General features: G+C 59.5%; 1 protein-coding gene across 17 annotated transcripts in view; it reads left to right on the top strand.

The window, feature by feature from the left end:
* Positions 1-16598, top strand: part of MGRN1 (mahogunin ring finger 1) — a 41640-nt gene that overhangs the window by 11730 nt on the left and 13312 nt on the right. For all 17 annotated transcript variants that reach the window (XR_015154820.1, XR_015154819.1, XR_015154818.1 and 14 more), the window contains 7 exons: positions 6341-6459; positions 7796-7884; positions 8523-8669; positions 9675-9792; positions 13815-13881; positions 14291-14340; positions 15906-15953. Coding sequence is in view for 13 of the 17 variants with exons in the window: in XM_086375962.1 (XP_086232088.1) it covers positions 6341-6459; positions 7796-7884; positions 8523-8669; positions 9675-9792; positions 13815-13881; positions 14291-14340; positions 15906-15953 (638 nt within the window). In the remaining 4 variants the exon portion in view is untranslated. The remainder of the gene's footprint in view (positions 1-6340; positions 6460-7795; positions 7885-8522; positions 8670-9674; positions 9793-13814; positions 13882-14290; positions 14341-15905; positions 15954-16598) is intronic.

Below are 16598 nucleotides of genomic sequence, written 5' to 3'. Positions count from 1 at the left end.
TTAAGTTAACCTCTGGTGCCCGGGCCCCTCAGTCCAGACTCTGCGAGTCCACGGGAGCTGGCAGGTGGGACCCGGCCTCTGCCCGAGTGTTCCCAGGCCTGGCAGCTTCCTGGGAAAGTCCTGCACTTCCTGGATGACCTGCCGGGCGGTGACCACTGCCGCCCGCCTCACCCCCCAGCTGGGGGCCGGCGGCCAGACGCCGGCCTGGGGCCATTCCTGTGTGTTCCCGTGTGGTCTGGCACAGGCGTCGGGCCTCACGTTTCCGTGTTATTTTGTGAAACAAAGGGCAGTGGGGCCTTGCATGCCGCCCCCGCAACGTTGGGCGCAGGCTCAGTGAACAGCAGTGGAATCGCTCAGTTCTGCCAACTGTCCTGGCATCTGCTCGGCTCCTGGGAGCTGGGGGAGCCCGGCCTGCACCCTGCCCGTCTGCAGATGAGTTGATGGTGTGGAGTGGAGTCGGGGTCCCTCGCTGTCTAGAGATCACTGGCCAACTGACCCTGAGCTGGGAGTAGGCGCACGGCTGGCGAATGGTGGTTTCTTATCCTTTCATCCCACGCGGTGTTGGCTTGGTCCTCTGTGCCCAGTGCCTGAGATGTTGGCCTCCGGAGGGGGTGCTGGGTCCCCTCGGTCAGCCCTGGGGTCCACTGTTCAGATAGCCTCCACTTTCTGTTGCCCTGGGGGTCCTGTCCCTGCGATCCTGTGATGGCCCTGAGTGACCGGGTGCCCTCGGTGCTTTAGGAGGACCTGAAAGGAGGAACTGTGTTCAGTTCGGTGCTGCGGAAACATGCAGTGTGTACACACGTATGTCCATGTGCACATGTATGTCCACGGTCACAGTGTCACATACTGGGGAGACGCACAGGGCAGGGGCTTTCATATGCTGGGTCGTCACCCGGCGGGCGGGCTGGTGGACTCGAGCAGCCACAGCCCCTGAAGCCCCCGGTGCCCCTCCCCAGTCTCTGCCCCCTCCTCCCTGGGAGGCCCGCTCGGGCTCCAGCGGAGATGAGTCGTGCCTGCTCCTGAACTTGGTGTAAATGGAAACAGACGCTCTTGGCTGCATGTCGGGCAACGCGAAGGCTGAGGCTGTGGGCGGGCGGCAGCGTTTCCGGTCTCTGCAACGTGACGCCCTGGTGTCTGTGGGTGCATCTGTGAGTACAGCAGTGAGCTCGCGTGGAGGGTGCTGCGGGGGCTCTAGTTCAGGCTCGCGAGTGATGCCGCTGAGGACACTCTTGTGACTGGCTTCTGTGCCCACCAGTCTGATTTCCTTGGGTGCCCTTGGCTTTTTCACTTTTTAAAATAATTGCGGTGAATTCCACGTGACAATTACCATCCTGCCCGTTGTAAATGTGTAGTTCCGAGGCATTCAGCACGCGTCCATGGCAGTGTGGCCAGCCCCACCGTCGCCCTCCCGCGGAGCTGAAACTCCGTCCCATTGCCGCCTCCCCCAGCCCCTGGCAGCCGCGATGCTGCTTTCTGTGTCTGTCCTGACACAGCCCTGAACGCCCGTCCCTTGGGCTGTTTTCATTCTTGGCCATGGGTCTGGCCCTGTGTGTGTGCAGAGTCCGAAGCTTTTATAGTGTGGTGGGGGCCCGTTCACACCCCCACCAGAGCTGCAGGGGTTCTGCATTCTCACCTCTGTGTGTGTGTGTGCGTGTTCTGTTACGTCGCTCTTCTTTTTGATGTTAGCTGTGGATATCTTGTGGTAGTTTTATTTATTTTTACTTAGACTGGGTATGTTTTTGTATGTAAATTGCCATTCATTTCTCTTCCTCTTTTTGTGGGATCTTTTGCATATTTGAAAAAGAAATAATACTGGATTTCCTCTGTCTCCTCACTCAGTGGCAGGAGCGTTTTCCTAAGTGCTGTTTATTTCGTTGTGAGTTCTTTGGAGACTGGCGCTTACACCAGCTCTCCCAGTGGAACATGCGCTGACAGCCTGGCGGGGGCGGGGGCAGGGGTGGGGGCCGTCTCTGGAACCCAGGATGGGGAACCCAGCACGGGAAGCCAGGAAGAGGAGACCACGGAGCCCCAGCCGCCTGGGCCTCAGTGTTGCCCTTCCGTGACAGGCACAGAGTTGGCTTCACCCCCAGGGCCCTCAGGGACCAAGTCTGCGGTCCTGGGCCAGCTCCCGGGGCTGGGGGCAGAATCTGGGAACGGCCCGGCACGGTCAGGTGACGACTGCAGCCCCCTAGCTGTGTCAGCGGCTGGGACTTGAGTGTGCTGGTGGCCGCTAGGGCCCAGCTCCGTGTGTGGAGGCCGTGTCCACCAAAGAAGTGTGTGTGTGTGACCTCTCCCCCCGAAAGAAGTGGGGATTCACCAAAGCAGAGGCTTTGCTCCATCAGAACCCTTCTCAACTCAATGTTCTTCCCTCCATGGAGGGCGGGTGAGAGCTTTTCACTTACGCTGTCCACTCTGGTACGGCTTTCACGTGGCAGGGAGGCCAGGAAGCACTGGTGTTTATCAGGTATCTCCTCACCCACGCAAAGCTCCTTTGCACAATCAGCTCCTCCTGTCCTCAGGGCGTTCCCAGCAGCCCTCCATTTGAAGCCGGTGTTGTTGACCGAGGCCTTGTGTTACTGGGGATGCTGAGGCCCCAGGAGGTTGGGCTGCACCGAGTTCCCCAACCTGAGCGTGGGGAGCAGAAGAACTGTTCTGTGCACATGTGTGACCACGACCCTGGGGAATCCCTGAGCAGGCCGATCACGGCAGGTGGTCCCTGGGGTTTGGCTCCTCTGAGTTTTGGGGCATAGGCTCGTAGTCCAAGGGGCTGTCTCCCACCTGGCAGGTGATCTCATGGCCCTGGAGAGGCTTTCCGTGGTCAGCCCTCTCTGCGGACAGTGCTCTCCTGACCCCTGGGGTGCAGGCCCAGCTAGGGTGTGACGGCAGCGGGTGTCAGCAAGCCAGGAACTTCTGTGCAGTGGTAAAGCGAAAAGGATTTTCGGCCAGGGGAATGGATGGACCGTTCCTGGCCTTCTCGCCTTTCCTGCTCCCCTCTGTCCAGACAGACACCTGGGTGGCTGAGTGAAGCCCACACCTGGCTGCCCAGGTTCCAGGGCAGCTGCGTTTCTTAGCAGGGCCCCCGGGTGTCTCAGTCCATATCACAGTTTACCTGGCAGGGGTGTCGTGATTTGTAATAAGAAATGTACATTTGGTCTTCACCTGTTTCTGGCACAGAATTCCTTAAACCCTTGGAATTTCCTTGGGGAAGAGTGATATCGTGTAATGGGTGTCTTTTAATCTTCTTAACAGACCCTTTGCAACCACACCCGAGTTTATATTAATGAAATGACCTTTGGAAAGTGTGACTGAGTGGCTGAGCACGCGCACACGTGGGTCCAGACATCTGGACACTCTGGCCCTGGGGTCGGTCCTCGTCCCCTGGGGCTGCCAGAACGCAGCATGCGAGCAGATTCCTTGTCTGGGGGCCCTCTTCCTGGTTCATAGATGGCTGCCTTCTGTGTCCCCGATGGCAGGAGGGGTGGGGGGCTCTGTGGGGCCTCATTTACAAGGGCGCTGACCCCGTTCATTAGAGCTCCTCATGACATGATCACCTCCCGAAGGCCCCACGTCCTGACACCATCATGTTGGGGCTTGGGTTTCAACATGTGAATTCGGGGGGGGACACAAACATTCACTCTGCAGTGGGGTCTCAGACTCTGGTCTCCTGATCAACTCGGGCCTTGATAGCACTGTGGGTGCACAGCTGATGTTTTGGGGAGAACATAGAGGGGGCTGGTTTACGTTCCTACTCTCTGCACCTCCTCGCAGATGCCTGACTGTGTGGTGTGGATCCTGCCCACCCCTCTCATTCCACTTGAGTCAGGCTCGTTCTCCACGCTGACCAGCACTTTGCCTTTTGACTCTGATCCCAAGGAGATCTTTGCACGTCCTGGCACCTAGCTCCTTAGCAGGGTTAGTTCGTTTAAGAAACTAAAATGTTTCCAATTTTCGTTTGTAAATGATGGTCACACACATGTGTACAGCCAGACGTGTGAAAGTGAACACACAACACAGAAAGGAACCCCAGAAGTCCGCTGCTGGCCTCCACAGGTCGTCATGGAAACAACCGTGATTTTCCTCATCCTGGAAGACGATGAACATGGGTAGGCTTTACACCTGACCTGTCCTTCCACGGCTGACGTGTATAAAGGAAAACGGCCGCGCGCGGGGGTGCTGGGAGCCTCCCAGGAAGGCGCGCTCGGTCTCTGTTTTGGTGGCCGTTTGTTTTGTCACCCAGGTCACTGGGACGCCCGTGAGTAGGGCAGAGTCTGAGTCCCTCGGGCAGAGGTGGGGCGAGCCGTTCAAGGCCGACTGTCCCTCGGCCGTGCAGCAGAGAGGGGACGGAGGCGTGGATTTGTTTTAGCCATGATTTTAAAAAATATAGTTGATATACTTGAATTTCATGAACTATACAGTCCTTGGGGTCGCAAAGAGTCGGACACGACTGAGTGACTTTCACACATACTTGATATAACAACAGAGGCTGGAGAGGGTGTGGAGAAAAGGGAAACTAGTTACATTGTTGGTAGGAATGCAAGAGACCTGGGTTCTATCTCTGGGTCCTGAAGATCCCCTGGAGAAGAAAATGGCAACTCAATCCAGTATTCTTGTCTGGAGACTTCTGTGGACAGAGGAGCCTGGGGGGCTAGAGTCCACGGGATCACGAAGAGTTGACATGACGAGTGAGCACATGCGTGTGATGCTCCGTGAATCAGGGCTGTTGTGTTTCTTTAACTTGTCACCACTGTGTTCCTTTTCTCTTACTGTGGTTTGCTCTGATTCCTGGTCCACACGTGGGCTGGGAGTACACCGTGGCCTCATACGGTCCTATCTGTGTTCTCTGCCAGATGGAGCCACCAGGCTGGACTCCTGGTTCTGAGCCTTCCGGCCTAGGCAACCTTGGCTGTATCCCCCGTAACCAAGGCTGCGTTTCTTAGGAGGGACACTGGGATCCATGCCGGGCACCCAGCAGAGCTCGAGGGCCCAGAATTCCCTCTGGCTCACACTCCACAGGGCCCTGTGGCCACCCTGCCTTTCTCTGTGTCAGAGAGAAAAGGGGGACAGTGGGCAGGTATCAGATCGGAGAGCTTGGCGGAGGTGGTACTCTTAGCCTTTCCCCCAGTGAGGCTGTGAGCTCAGTCCTTTGAAGCTGACCCATGTTTGAGGCCCCGTCCATCTATTTTTATAAGAAATGTGGATTTAGTGCTTAGATACTCATGGCAACCCACTCCACTATTCTTGCCTGGAGAATCCCAGGGACAGAGAAGCCTGGTGGGCTGCCGTCAATGGGGTCACACAGAGTCGGACACGACTGAAGTGACTTAGCATGCGTGCATGCATTCTGCGGGTATATAGCCTCAGGTCTCCTGCAGGGAGTTGGGTAGGAATGAGGTAACTCAGATCCACACGGTTTAAACTGTGGTCAGTGCTGAGGTACAAAAGGTCCTTGGGGTTCAGATTTGAGGTGGAGGAGGGTGCTGACTTAGTCTGGGGGTCAGAGAAGGTGTCGTTTCCTGGGGGGTTGTGTGTGTTAGTCACTGAGTCGTGTCAGACTCCTTGTGACCCCATGGACTGCAGCCCACCAGGCTCCTCTGTCCACCGGATTCTCCAGGCAAGAATACTGGCGTGGGTTGCCGTTTCCTTCTCCAAGGGATCTTCCTGACCCAGGGATCGAACCCTGGTCTCCTGCACTGCAGGCAGATTCTTCACCGTCTAAGCCACCAGGGAAGCCCACTCATTTCCTATGGCTGCTGTAATGAGGTGCCTCAGACTGGGTGATTTAAAACAGCAGAATTTATGTTCACTGCTCTGGAGGCCAGAGATCCTAAATCGAGTGTCCACAGGGTTGGTTTTTTCTGAAGGCTCTGCGGAAGGCTCCTTTCTTGTCCCAGGCTTCCGGCGGCTCCAGGCTTCCTTGCCTTGTGGCTCCCTCGCTCCAGCCTCTGCTCCGTCCTCACAGGGCCTGCCCCGCTTGGTGTCTGTGTCCACCTCGCCCTCTTTGTCTTAGAGACCGGTGTCTCTGGGTTTAGGACCCCCGTCCTGTCTGACCTCCTCTGAACTTACATCTGCATGTATCTCCATACAAGGTCAGGCACACACGTGCCAGGGGTTGGGGCTGGGACATGTCCTTGCCGGGCACAGAGCTCAACCTGCTGCAGAAGGAAGTGGTGTCGGAGCGGGGTGAGTCCCTGAGTGGGGCGGGGGCGCCCAGGCCTGTGGAGGGGCCGGGGCCGTGTGTGGAGCGGCCCCTCTCAGGCGGAGCTGCAGGGCCGCGAGATGCTCCCAGTGGGCTGCGCTGGGCCTCGTCGTCTACAGCCACGCCTCCTTTCTTTTTAACCAGGAAACTACTTCGCATCGCACTTTTTCATGGGAGGTGAGAAATTCGATACCCCCCACCCTGAAGGTTACCTCTTTGGAGAGAACATGGACCTGAACTTCCTGGGCAATCGCCCAGTCCAGGTGGGTCTCGTGGGGGCTGGGCATGTGGGCGGCATGGCGAGGCCACCGGCTGCCAGCAGGCACCAGGCCTCCCCACCACGGGACAGAGGTGCCGTCAAGACGTGTGCGTGAGCCCTGGGCCCCCGGAGGCCGCCGAGACTCAGAGGCTCATCTGAGACTCATCCCAGGCCCCACGGATGATTGTCTTTAAAGAGAAAAGAGGAGGTCCATGTTCTGTAGAGCAGTGGGAAGAGACAAGACCCAAACAGAAATGCAGAAAGATGGCCAGCACCATTTCTGCAAGTCCCCCACGAGTCCCCAGAGAAGTGACTTCTCATGCTGTTGTCCCTTCCTTCTCCACCCTTGGGCACCTGCCGTGTGCCCAGGACTCTCCCAGGGGCTGGAGGCAGGGGACAGATGATAAAGAAGGGAGTGTTCAGTAGATGGAGAGTAGAAAGCGAGAGAATGAGGGCCGTGGGGGGTTGCTGAGCAGGGACCTGCCCTGGGGTTTGCGTCCTGAGATAATGGTCCCCAGTACCAGCGAGGGGTCAGGCGGGGGCCCTCTCTCAGGAGCCATGACTCAGCCCCTAAGGCTGCTGAGTTGTGGGCTGTTTTAGCTGTGGAGCCTCCTTTGGTTGATACAGAGTCCAGATTCTTTTAACTGATGGGGGGCAAGGGCCTGGGACCCGGAGTGATGGCCCCCTACTCACAGAGCTGGCGGGCCTCCACGCCCTGCTGAGCTGCTCACCCCCGCCCCCCGCGTCCATGACAGCAGGCAGGACCTGCCTCTGTGTCTCTGCAGCCTTGGCTCTGACCCAGGGCCTGGCCCACAGGCCTCCTGCAGACGCGTTCTCGTGTGACTTTCATCTCGAGACCACCTGCGCTAATGCAGAAATGCTGGGTGCCCGTTACCTGGCCTCCCAGTGACAGCGTTTCCCAAGACTCAGTGTATTGTCACCGAGACTGACCTCACTCCCACGCCTTCCAGAGACTGCCAGTCTTACAGCACGTGTGTGTGTGTGTGTGAGAGAGAGAGAGAGAGAGAGCACATGTCCCCGCCAGAATCTGTACTGACCATTATCCTGGCCCCAGCCCTAACCTCTGCCCCGGGGACTCAGCGGATTGTCCTTCCTGGAACTGGGGACCCAGACACCTCGGGGTGGTTCTGGTTCCAGCCGTGCCCTGTGCTGGCCGCGTCCTCTGTGGTTTCCTCAGATGCGGATGAGGGTGGCGCTGTCCTGTGGTCGGCGTGAGGGCCCAGGGGTGACCAGGCAGGGCTGGCCGTCGCCTCGATGTAGCCCTGTTTTCTGTCCTCTACTGAGCCCTGGACTCCCCTGCAATTCCCTTTCCTTCCTAGTTCCCTTACGTCACGCCCGCGCCCCACGAGCCCGTGAAGACGCTGAGGAGCCTGGTGAACATCCGCAAAGACTCCCTCCGGCTCGTGAGGTGAGCCCCCGCGCCCCGCCCTGCCCCAGGGGTGCCCTATGTCTGCGAGAGAGTGGCTCCCAGCCTGCCCGCCCGCGTGCAGAATCAGGCCTGGAATCCAGAGCTGAGGATGGGGCGGGGCCACCAGGTTCAGCCTGGGGCGCTGCAGCCTGTAACCCAGGGTCTTAGCCGGCCACTGTGCCCCGGGGCTGTGGGCCAGGTCTGGACACAGTCTTGGTTGTCACAACTGGGGCTGGTGGGGGGCAGTCCTGCTGGCCCCCTGGCAAGCAGGAATCGGGGTTGCCGCTCAGCACCCCACAGCTCACAGGACACCCCCACCGCCCTGGGCGATGCAGCCCAGATCTTGGGGGGCTGAGAAACCGCCTCCAACCTGGGAGACCAGAGGTACCTGGGCCATCCCCAAACCATGAGAACGCATCAGCCTCCCTTTCCGGGGCAGGAGGCAAAGGAAAGGGGACCCTGCAACGCTGGGCCTCGTCGTCCAAACCCAGCATGGCCTCCACGTTCCCCAAAAGGTGGGGCACAGCCAGGCCCCTGCCTCCGGGGCTCCCAAGGGAGAGGAGTCCTGTCCCCTGCAGGGTGGGAACGCCCCAGAGGCGTGGCCGCTCACCTGCCCTGTCCCTCCACGTCCCCCACAGGTACAAGGACGGCGCCGACAGCCCCACTGACGACGGCGAGAAGCCCCGCGTCCTCTACAGCCTGGAGTTCACCTTCGACGCCGACGCCCGGGTGGCCATCACTGTCTACTGCCAGGCGGTGGAGGAGTTCCTGAACGGGACTGCCGCGTGAGTCTCCCCGTGGCTCCGGGCCCAGGCGCTCTGCTCTGTCTGTGTCCCATGCCTGAGCTGTCGGGGCGGAGGTTTTATTTGAAATAAGGGTCCTGCTGGCCCTGAGGGTCCAAAGTCTGCAACTTCAGCAGGACCACAGCGGCGCTGCCTCCAGCAGGGCCAGCCCCCGGGCAGGGCCAGCAGACCCATCCCCGTCCTGCTGGAGGAGTCCCCTCAGAGGGCAGATGTGGTCGGAAGCAGGGTGGTCAGTGCTGAGAGCCCAGCCTTTGAGTCCCTGATCATGTAACAGCAACCTGCCCGCCCCCGCCCCCACCCCAGGGCCAGTGTCAAAGAAGACGCGCCAAGACCCTCGAGAGTGTCCTTTGTCCTGGAGATGGAGCGAGGCCCTGGGGACCGCGGCTGTGGGTGGGGCGGAGGGAGGCAGGTGAGGGTCGTGTGTGGGACCCCTGCAGAGGGGGAAGCCAGGGTTTTATTAGGATGGGAAGAGAGTGTGCTGCCTGACCCGGCTGTTCCTTTCCTGGAAGTTTATCTGGGGTTGTGCTCGCATACATGGTCAAGACGTTGAAATAGTAAGATGCTGGTGACCGCCCGGTGTCCACCAGCGGGGGTCTGATCCCATCAGTCAGAGTAGAACTGCGGTGGAGCCCACGCAGGGTCCTCAGAACACGGCATCTGTGTCCGTGATGTCTGTGGGACAGTTTCAGGCACGCGAGCAGAGTGCAGGTGGACTGCAGCCTGAGTACTAAAAAGTAGTTCCTGCACCTACAGGTGTGATTATGCCTTGACTTCCCTGGTTGCAGACGGGGCAGAGAAGCAGTTGGCTCGGGGCAAGCATGAGGCAGGGGACGGGTCGCTGTGCACTTTCTGTCCCCCATTCATTCAGAAAAGCACACAGACCATGAAAGCTGCCTGCAGAGGTGCAGCCCAGCATAGGAAGGCGGCAGGTGCGGGCTCAGGGCCGGGCAGCGCGTCTCACCGTCCTTTCTCACGCGGCCCCTTCAGGTACAGCCCCAAGAGCCCGGCCCTGCAGTCCGAGACCGTCCACTACAAGCGCGGTGTGAGCCAGCAGTTCTCGCTGCCCTCCTTCAAGATCGACTTCTCGGAGTGGAAGGACGACGAGGTAACAAGCCTCCCGGCTGGGCCCCACGTTCCTGCCCTGGGCGGGGGCCCAGTGCAGTGGCCTGTTGTTCAGATTCCTCAGTGGTCGGTAAGCGTCAGCTGTGGCTGCTGACCGGGGTCTGGACCCCGCCGGGTGCCTGGACAGTGGAGCACGGTCGGTCTGGGCGTTGGCAGGACCGGATGGTCGCGGCCGTGAGAGGCTGCGTGCCAAGCCGGCCTTGAGTGCTCCTCGGGTCCGCCCCCTTTTCCTCTCTCAAGGCGTCGGAGAACCACGTCCCTGGCCTGTCAGCGTGAGGCCTGGCGGGTCCGAGGTGTGGACTCAGCCTGTCCAGAGCTGCTATCCTGGGACACTGTCCTCGTCTCTTCTTTTCTGATCGTTACCTCCGCTAACACATTCCTGAAATAGGCTCAGTTTTTCTTACGTGTGGGTTTTTGTTTGTTTGTTTGCTTTGGTCGCGCTGTGCAGCATGTGGGATCTTGGTTTCCTGACCAGGGATCGAACCTGCGTCCCCTCCATAGGAAGTGCAGAGTGTTAACCGCTGGACCGCCAGGCAGGGCTCTTGGCACGCATTTTTTACCGTGATAAAATACACACAGCATAGGCTTACGTCAGTGACAGACGGTTCACAGGGCATGACCGTGGGGCAGTTCTGGGACATTCTCATCACCTGGGGGGACGCCCTGCACCCACTCGCAGTCACGCCCATGCCTCCTTCCGTTACGTGTATTTTTAAGTGGAAATTTCATCAGTCATCACTGTAGCTGGGAAACGGCTCAGCTCTGCCATAAATAGAAGGTTCCAGAAGTTAGGCTGTATGGGGAACAGAGCCATGCTGTCACGTTCTGGCATGACGTCCTTGCCTGCTGTGGGCATGGAGGGGGCGTTGGCAGGTGTTAGGGACGTGACAGATACTCTGGCACCAAGCCCAGGCTTCTCCTTTGTGCCGGGGTTTCTCAGCCTCGGTGCTGTTGACATTTGGGTTCTGGTGGGGACACCATTCCTGGCCCCCACTCGCCGGGTGTCAGGAGCGTCGCTTGCTGCAGTAGTGACACGCAGTGCCTCCAGACGCAGCCAGATGTCCCCTCGGCCGTGAGCATCGTGGCGTCAGAGACCTGCCGTCCTCCCTTTTTTAAGCCATTTTCCCCCAGGTTTGCGTCTTTAAAGATGATAACAGTATTCATGTGTGCTAAGTTGCTTCAGTCGTGTCTGACTCTTTGCGACCCCATGGACTGTAGCCCGCCAGGCTTCTCAGTGCATGGGATTCTCCAGACAAGAACACTGGAGTGGGTTGCCATGCCCTCCTCCAGGGGATCTTCCTGACTTAGGGATCGAACTCACATCTCTTTACGTCTCCTGCATTGGCAGGCGGGCTCTTTACGACTAGCGCTGCCTGGGAAGCTTGTGTACAGTTGGATGGAATTTACTGCCTTCACAGACTTGTGTGGCCACTGTCACTGTCTTATTGGCTCCAGAACATGATCGTCACCCCCAAGAGAAACCCTCTGCCCATTAGCAGTCCCGCCTCGTTCCTCCTCCAGCCCCCAGCATCCACTTGTCCACTTCCTGTCTCTTTGGATTTGTCTGTCCTGGACATTTCTCGTGAACGCAGTTGTACATGATGTGACCTTTGGTGTCTGGCTTCTGTCACTCAGTGTCACATCTTCAAGGCTCGTCCACGTCGTGTCCACATTGTGGCATATATCAGTCCTTCGTCCCTTTGTGTGACCGCATAGCGTCCCGCGGGATGGACGCGACCTTGTTTCGTTTGTCCATTCACTGGCTGGTGATGGATATGTGCGTTGCTTCCACCTTTTGGCTGCCATGAATAATGCTGCCGTGAATGTTTGCATGCGAGTCTTTAGATGTGTGTTTTCATTTATCTTTGTTTTAGTTTGTTTTTTAAAGGCTTTTTTAGAGTGATTTTAGGTTAACAAAATTAAGAGGAAGGTATAGAGATTTCCCACGTGGCCGCCTGCCACGCACGCCTGTCATTCTGTTTTATTCCTGCACCACGATGTGGTCTTCCAAGTCGGTACCTACAGGTCTCCTTGTGGCTGGTGGGGCTTCTTCAAAGTTTCCCCACCAGCCCCTCATGGGCCTCCGTTTGTTTCAGTCACAGCCACGTCCCCGCCTCCCCTAGCCCCTTGCCTTCCCACGTTTCCCCGTGTCCGTCTGGCCTGGGGCTTGCAGACCCTTGTCTGGTGGCTCCTCTGTGACAGCAGAGTCTAGCAGGACTCCCTCTGGTGTTAGTTGCTGCTCCAGCTCCTAACCTGGCCCCCATTTTCCCTAAGAAAGCCTCGCCCCCTGCGTTAAAAATCCTCATCTCCCGGGGCTTCCCTGGTGGTCCAGTGGTTAAGACTCCGTGCTTCCACCGCAGGGGGTGCGGGTTCTATCCCTGGTTGAGGAACTAAGATCCCACATGCCGTTTGGCACGACAAAAAAGCATTTTAAGAAAAGATCCCGCAGACCCTCTGGGTGGGCGGGTGTCTCTGTCCTCTCCCTGCAGGCCTGGCTCTGGCTCCGGGTTGTGGCTCGTGCTGAGCTCTGGGGAGCAGGAGTTTCAGGGGAGGTGGTCCTTGCTCTCTGGGTACCCATGCTCCCTGGGTGCCCCCCAACCAGGTCCTGATGTCTCGGGGGTGGCGGGGTCGAGGTGCCCTGTCGTCACCACCCCAGTCCTCTGGCTTAGCCCCGGTCAGCCAGTGTAGTCACCCTCGGGGTTTGCGGGGCCCATCTGTTGGACAGATGTCCCATGTTGGGCGCTGCCCTGCACTCTGGGCGCGGAACGCTCACAGGAGCGCTAGGGAAGCTGCAGGGGCCTCAAAGCCGGGTTTGTGTCAGGGCTTCTTTGTTCTCAAGTGGCAGAAGCACCTCAGTCTGGCTGAAGAAAATCAGGAACCCACTGGTATCGATCATGAAAAGCTGGATGGCTGCGTGCCGGGTCCCATGTCGTCAGGACAGGTGTGCCCCTGCTGAGCTGACCACGCTCTCAGCTGGCGCCTGACACTAGGCGAGATGTGTGGTCCCAGCCTCTGTCCCAGGGTGCTCGGGGACGTGCCACCCTCCGGCCGTGGCCCGCTTGCCTTCCCAGCTCACAGTCTTTGGGTCAGGACTCGGACCAGAGGCTTGCACTGCAGAGCCAGACCCGAACCTGGCCAGGCTATCTGCCCCGTCCCAGCACTGGCTCCCCCCGCCCCGCTGCAGCTGGGGACCCGCCGGGCACCCCCCTGAGGCAGGTGTGTTCACTGAGCACCTCTGCCCCGCGGGCTCCGTGTGACTCCCCGCCGGCTCCGTGTGATGCCCCGTGGGCTTCGTGTGATGCCCCGTGGGCTCCGTGTGACGCCCCACTGGTGCACAGACGTAGGGCCACACCGGGTGGACACATGGGTGGAGCGTGGTCGGCAGCGGGAGGGCAGTGGGGATTGCAGGCGTGTTTAAGCTGGAGGGGAGGGATGGTGAGGGGAGTCCGTTCTGCAAGCCCAGACAGCCACACGGGCTCCTCTACTCTGCGTCCGTCTCTGCTGGGCCAGGCGGGAGCTGTTCTTCCCAAGGTTGGACACGGGTCGCCACGGCACCCGGTGCCTGGAGGTGCACCGGGCAGGGTCAGGCAGAGGCCAGCCCACGCAGCCCGGCGTCCGTGAGCAGGTTGGGGAGACGGTGTGGCCTGGCTGGGCCTCCCTGGGCGGCGGCCGCGCCGTGACAACGCTGCTGTGTCAGGGGGCGCCCGCCGCAGGGGGCCGGCGCGAGTGCTTGTGTTTCCGGGACCGTCCAGGGTTGGGGGGCCGCACGTGGGCAGTGTGGAGGTCCCGGGGCTGGGAGGGCAGGTGAGGACATTCTGGAAAAGGTGGCATAGACGTGCCCCGTGGCCCCAAGTTACGCGCAGAGCACAGGTGCGCCCTTTTACTCCATTTCCCGCAGAGAAGAACTGGCGTCTGCGTGCTTTGGCCCCACTGCCACAACACCCCCACTCAGGGCACCCGCTCCTCCAGCTTGCTCTGACCACTGTTCCCTCCTTCCCTCCTCAGCTGAACTTTGACCTGGACCGGGGCGTGTTTCCAGTGGTCATCCAGGCCGTGGTGGATGAGGGGGATGGTGAGTGGCATCTCCCCTCAACACCCTTTCCAGGCACGAGGACCTTCTCACCCCATCCGTCGGGGGCGGCGGGGTTCGGTCCAGAGACAGTGCCCATGTGGCTTAGCAGGCTGAGGGTTCCAGGCGCCCCGTTGCCCGCGGGCGGTGCCGACCCCGCTCCCCCGGGGTGGAGCCGAGGGCAGACAGGCCAGTGGCGCTGGCATCCACCCTGCGGGGGACCTACAAAGGCCGTCAGCACCCGGACAGTGCCGACCGCCACCTCCCGCTGCCGTGGGCCACGGGGTCCCCGGTGGGGTGGGCTCCACATGCAGGCTGCGAGCTGGGGAAGTGCCGTCTTGAGAGAAGAAGCCCAGGGCTGGGGCTGGGGCGGCGGAGGCCGGCTCTGACCACCCTTCTCTCTCCCGGGCAGTTGTGGAAGTGACCGGCCATGCCCACGTGCTCTTGGCCGCCTTCGAAAAGGTAAGTCCCATCCTGCTCCTTACTGCCCCGCTGACCTCTCTTTACTGTCGTGTCCTGCACACAGTAGGCGTCCAGTGAATGCTGGTGGGGTGGCCGAGGGTCTGTTGTCTGCCTGGCACGGCCCTGGATGTGAGGCTCATGCCCTCCTGGGGGCCCTGAGTTGGGGGTGCCCCACATAGAAAGATACCATTTACACGGAAGGATTCACTTACTGGCGTTACACGTGTTTGAGCTTAGGTGTTTGCCCCTTTCTTCCCACCCAGACCCGAGTCCAGGCCCTGGCTGTTCATGTGTTCAGTGTGTGGTGGGGGTACGTATTACAGTCACCTTCACCGCCAGCTCTGCACAAGGGAGTCTCAGGGTCTCAGGATGGTCCTCTCGCTGGCTCTGTTGTTCTTGGGGGCCAGGCAGTTCTGTGTATCCATGCACACAGCGAGTGAGGGCTTGGCGGTGTGGGGACAGGGTGCCTGCTCACTGAGAGCCGTGCTGGAAGTCGTGGGGCGTGGCCCCTGTTTGCAGAGGCCACGGCCGACCCCCACCACCTGTGGACATCGGCCAGCACCGGGCAGATTTCAGCATCAGCCTGTGGCCCAGGTGGCTGAGGAGCAGGACCCGACGAGGACACCGGGCTCAGACCTGCACGTCCTGTGGGACCCTGGCTCCCTCAGCTGTGTGTCCAGCCCTGAGAGCCTCCTGTGTGAGCCCGGCTCCTCCCTGTGATCCGGGCCTTTCCCGTTGCCCCCGGAGGGTCGGTCAGCCAGCCTGAGGCCCCTCTAGTGAGGAGCAGGGGCAGCCCTCTCCCTCTCTGGGCCCCCCGGCTACACTCCCCAGGCTGGCCTGGTCGGAAGGGACGGTGACTGTTTCCCCATCTGTGTGCTCTGGCCGGCGATGGGCCGTCGCTGGCAGACGTTTCGTTCTGTGCTTTGCGTTTAGAGCCCTGCGAGAAACGGCCTTATTTTTGGGGTGCAGTATACTAGAAACTTGGCTCAGAACCTGCCAGGCTTACAGAAAAGTCCGGGTGCTGGTCTCGGTGGACTCAGAAGGGGTGTTTGGGGAGCAGGAGCTCAGACCAGGTTCTGTGATTGATGAACCGTGGCTCGGAGCGGTGTGGCTCCCAGACCCCGCCTGGCCCGCCTGTCCTCATGGCTCTGATCATTGGGCTTCCCTGCTGATGCGGGCATGTGATGCCCTCGGGCTGTCTTCACGATTAGACCAGGTTTTCTGAGGGCTGGAGCCACCCGTCTTAGTTCTTGCTGTCCAAGTGCTGCTTCTCGCCCTAGGGAGGCACCGTCGTCGGGACGAGGCTGATGGTGGTGAACTTGAGCCTCCTGGAGAACTAACTACCCAGGGAGAGCTGGGTTTTGTAGATCAGGGTGGAACCCAGGTGGCAGTATATTTAGAAGATTGTCTGGGTAGTTTCGAAGCCAGGTCAGAGGGTTGATTTGAGGATCCCTGGCCTGACTCTTGAGTCTTCAGTGGGGTCCTTTTTTCACCCGGCGACGTGGGTTGACCGAGGGTGGGCCTGAGCACGGCCGGGTTGACGTCTGGGTCTTTCTCCCCCACAGCACATGGATGGCAGCTTCTCCGTGAAGCCTTTAAAGCAGAAGCAAATCGTAAGTCCGTCAGAGGGAACACTGGGAGCTGTTTTGATTTGAGACTTGTGCACACACGTGACCCTGTGATCTCTATGGGTTGTTCTGCGAGGCCACCATGGCTGCTGCGGAATTAGCTGGTGACACGGCTGCAGTGGGCCCTGGGCTCCAGAAGGTCAGGGTCAGAGTCACAGCGTGTGTCTGCGTGTACTGCGTACCCAGCACATACCTGCGTTGACCACTGTAGTCCTGAGTCTTGTCCAGCTTAAACTTAGCGTTGCGTAAATGTTAGCTGAACATGTGAATGGACAGAATGAAAGAAGGGAGGGAGGGAGGGAGGGAAGGAAGAAGTTAGGAAAGAAACACTGCAGTTTTCCTCCTTCATCCTTCCAACTTGCTGAAATGACCTCCATGTTGAATAAAGGCTTGAATTGACTTGATCCATATTTAAGGCAAGGATGGAATCTCTTGGAACCCATGGGAGCTGTAGACCAGTACGGCCTTTCTTTGGAGTCAGTAACTCCATGTTCCAGCCCCAGGAAGAATTACCCTGGTGGTCTCCTGCTGTAGTACGCTCTGTGAGGATTTAGAGGCCGGGGCCCTGAGCCGAGCCTAGAGGCTGGTTTAACCTTGGCCCCGGTGGGGTCTTTCTCCAGAGCTGTGGTG

This window comes from Bos grunniens, chromosome 25, assembly GCF_055505025.1.
Source record: "Bos grunniens cultivar Pamir isolate PY7600 chromosome 25, Bosgru_T2T1.0, whole genome shotgun sequence".
NCBI lineage: Eukaryota > Metazoa > Chordata > Mammalia > Artiodactyla > Bovidae > Bos > Bos grunniens.
This window is presented reverse-complemented; position numbering and strand designations above follow the sequence as displayed.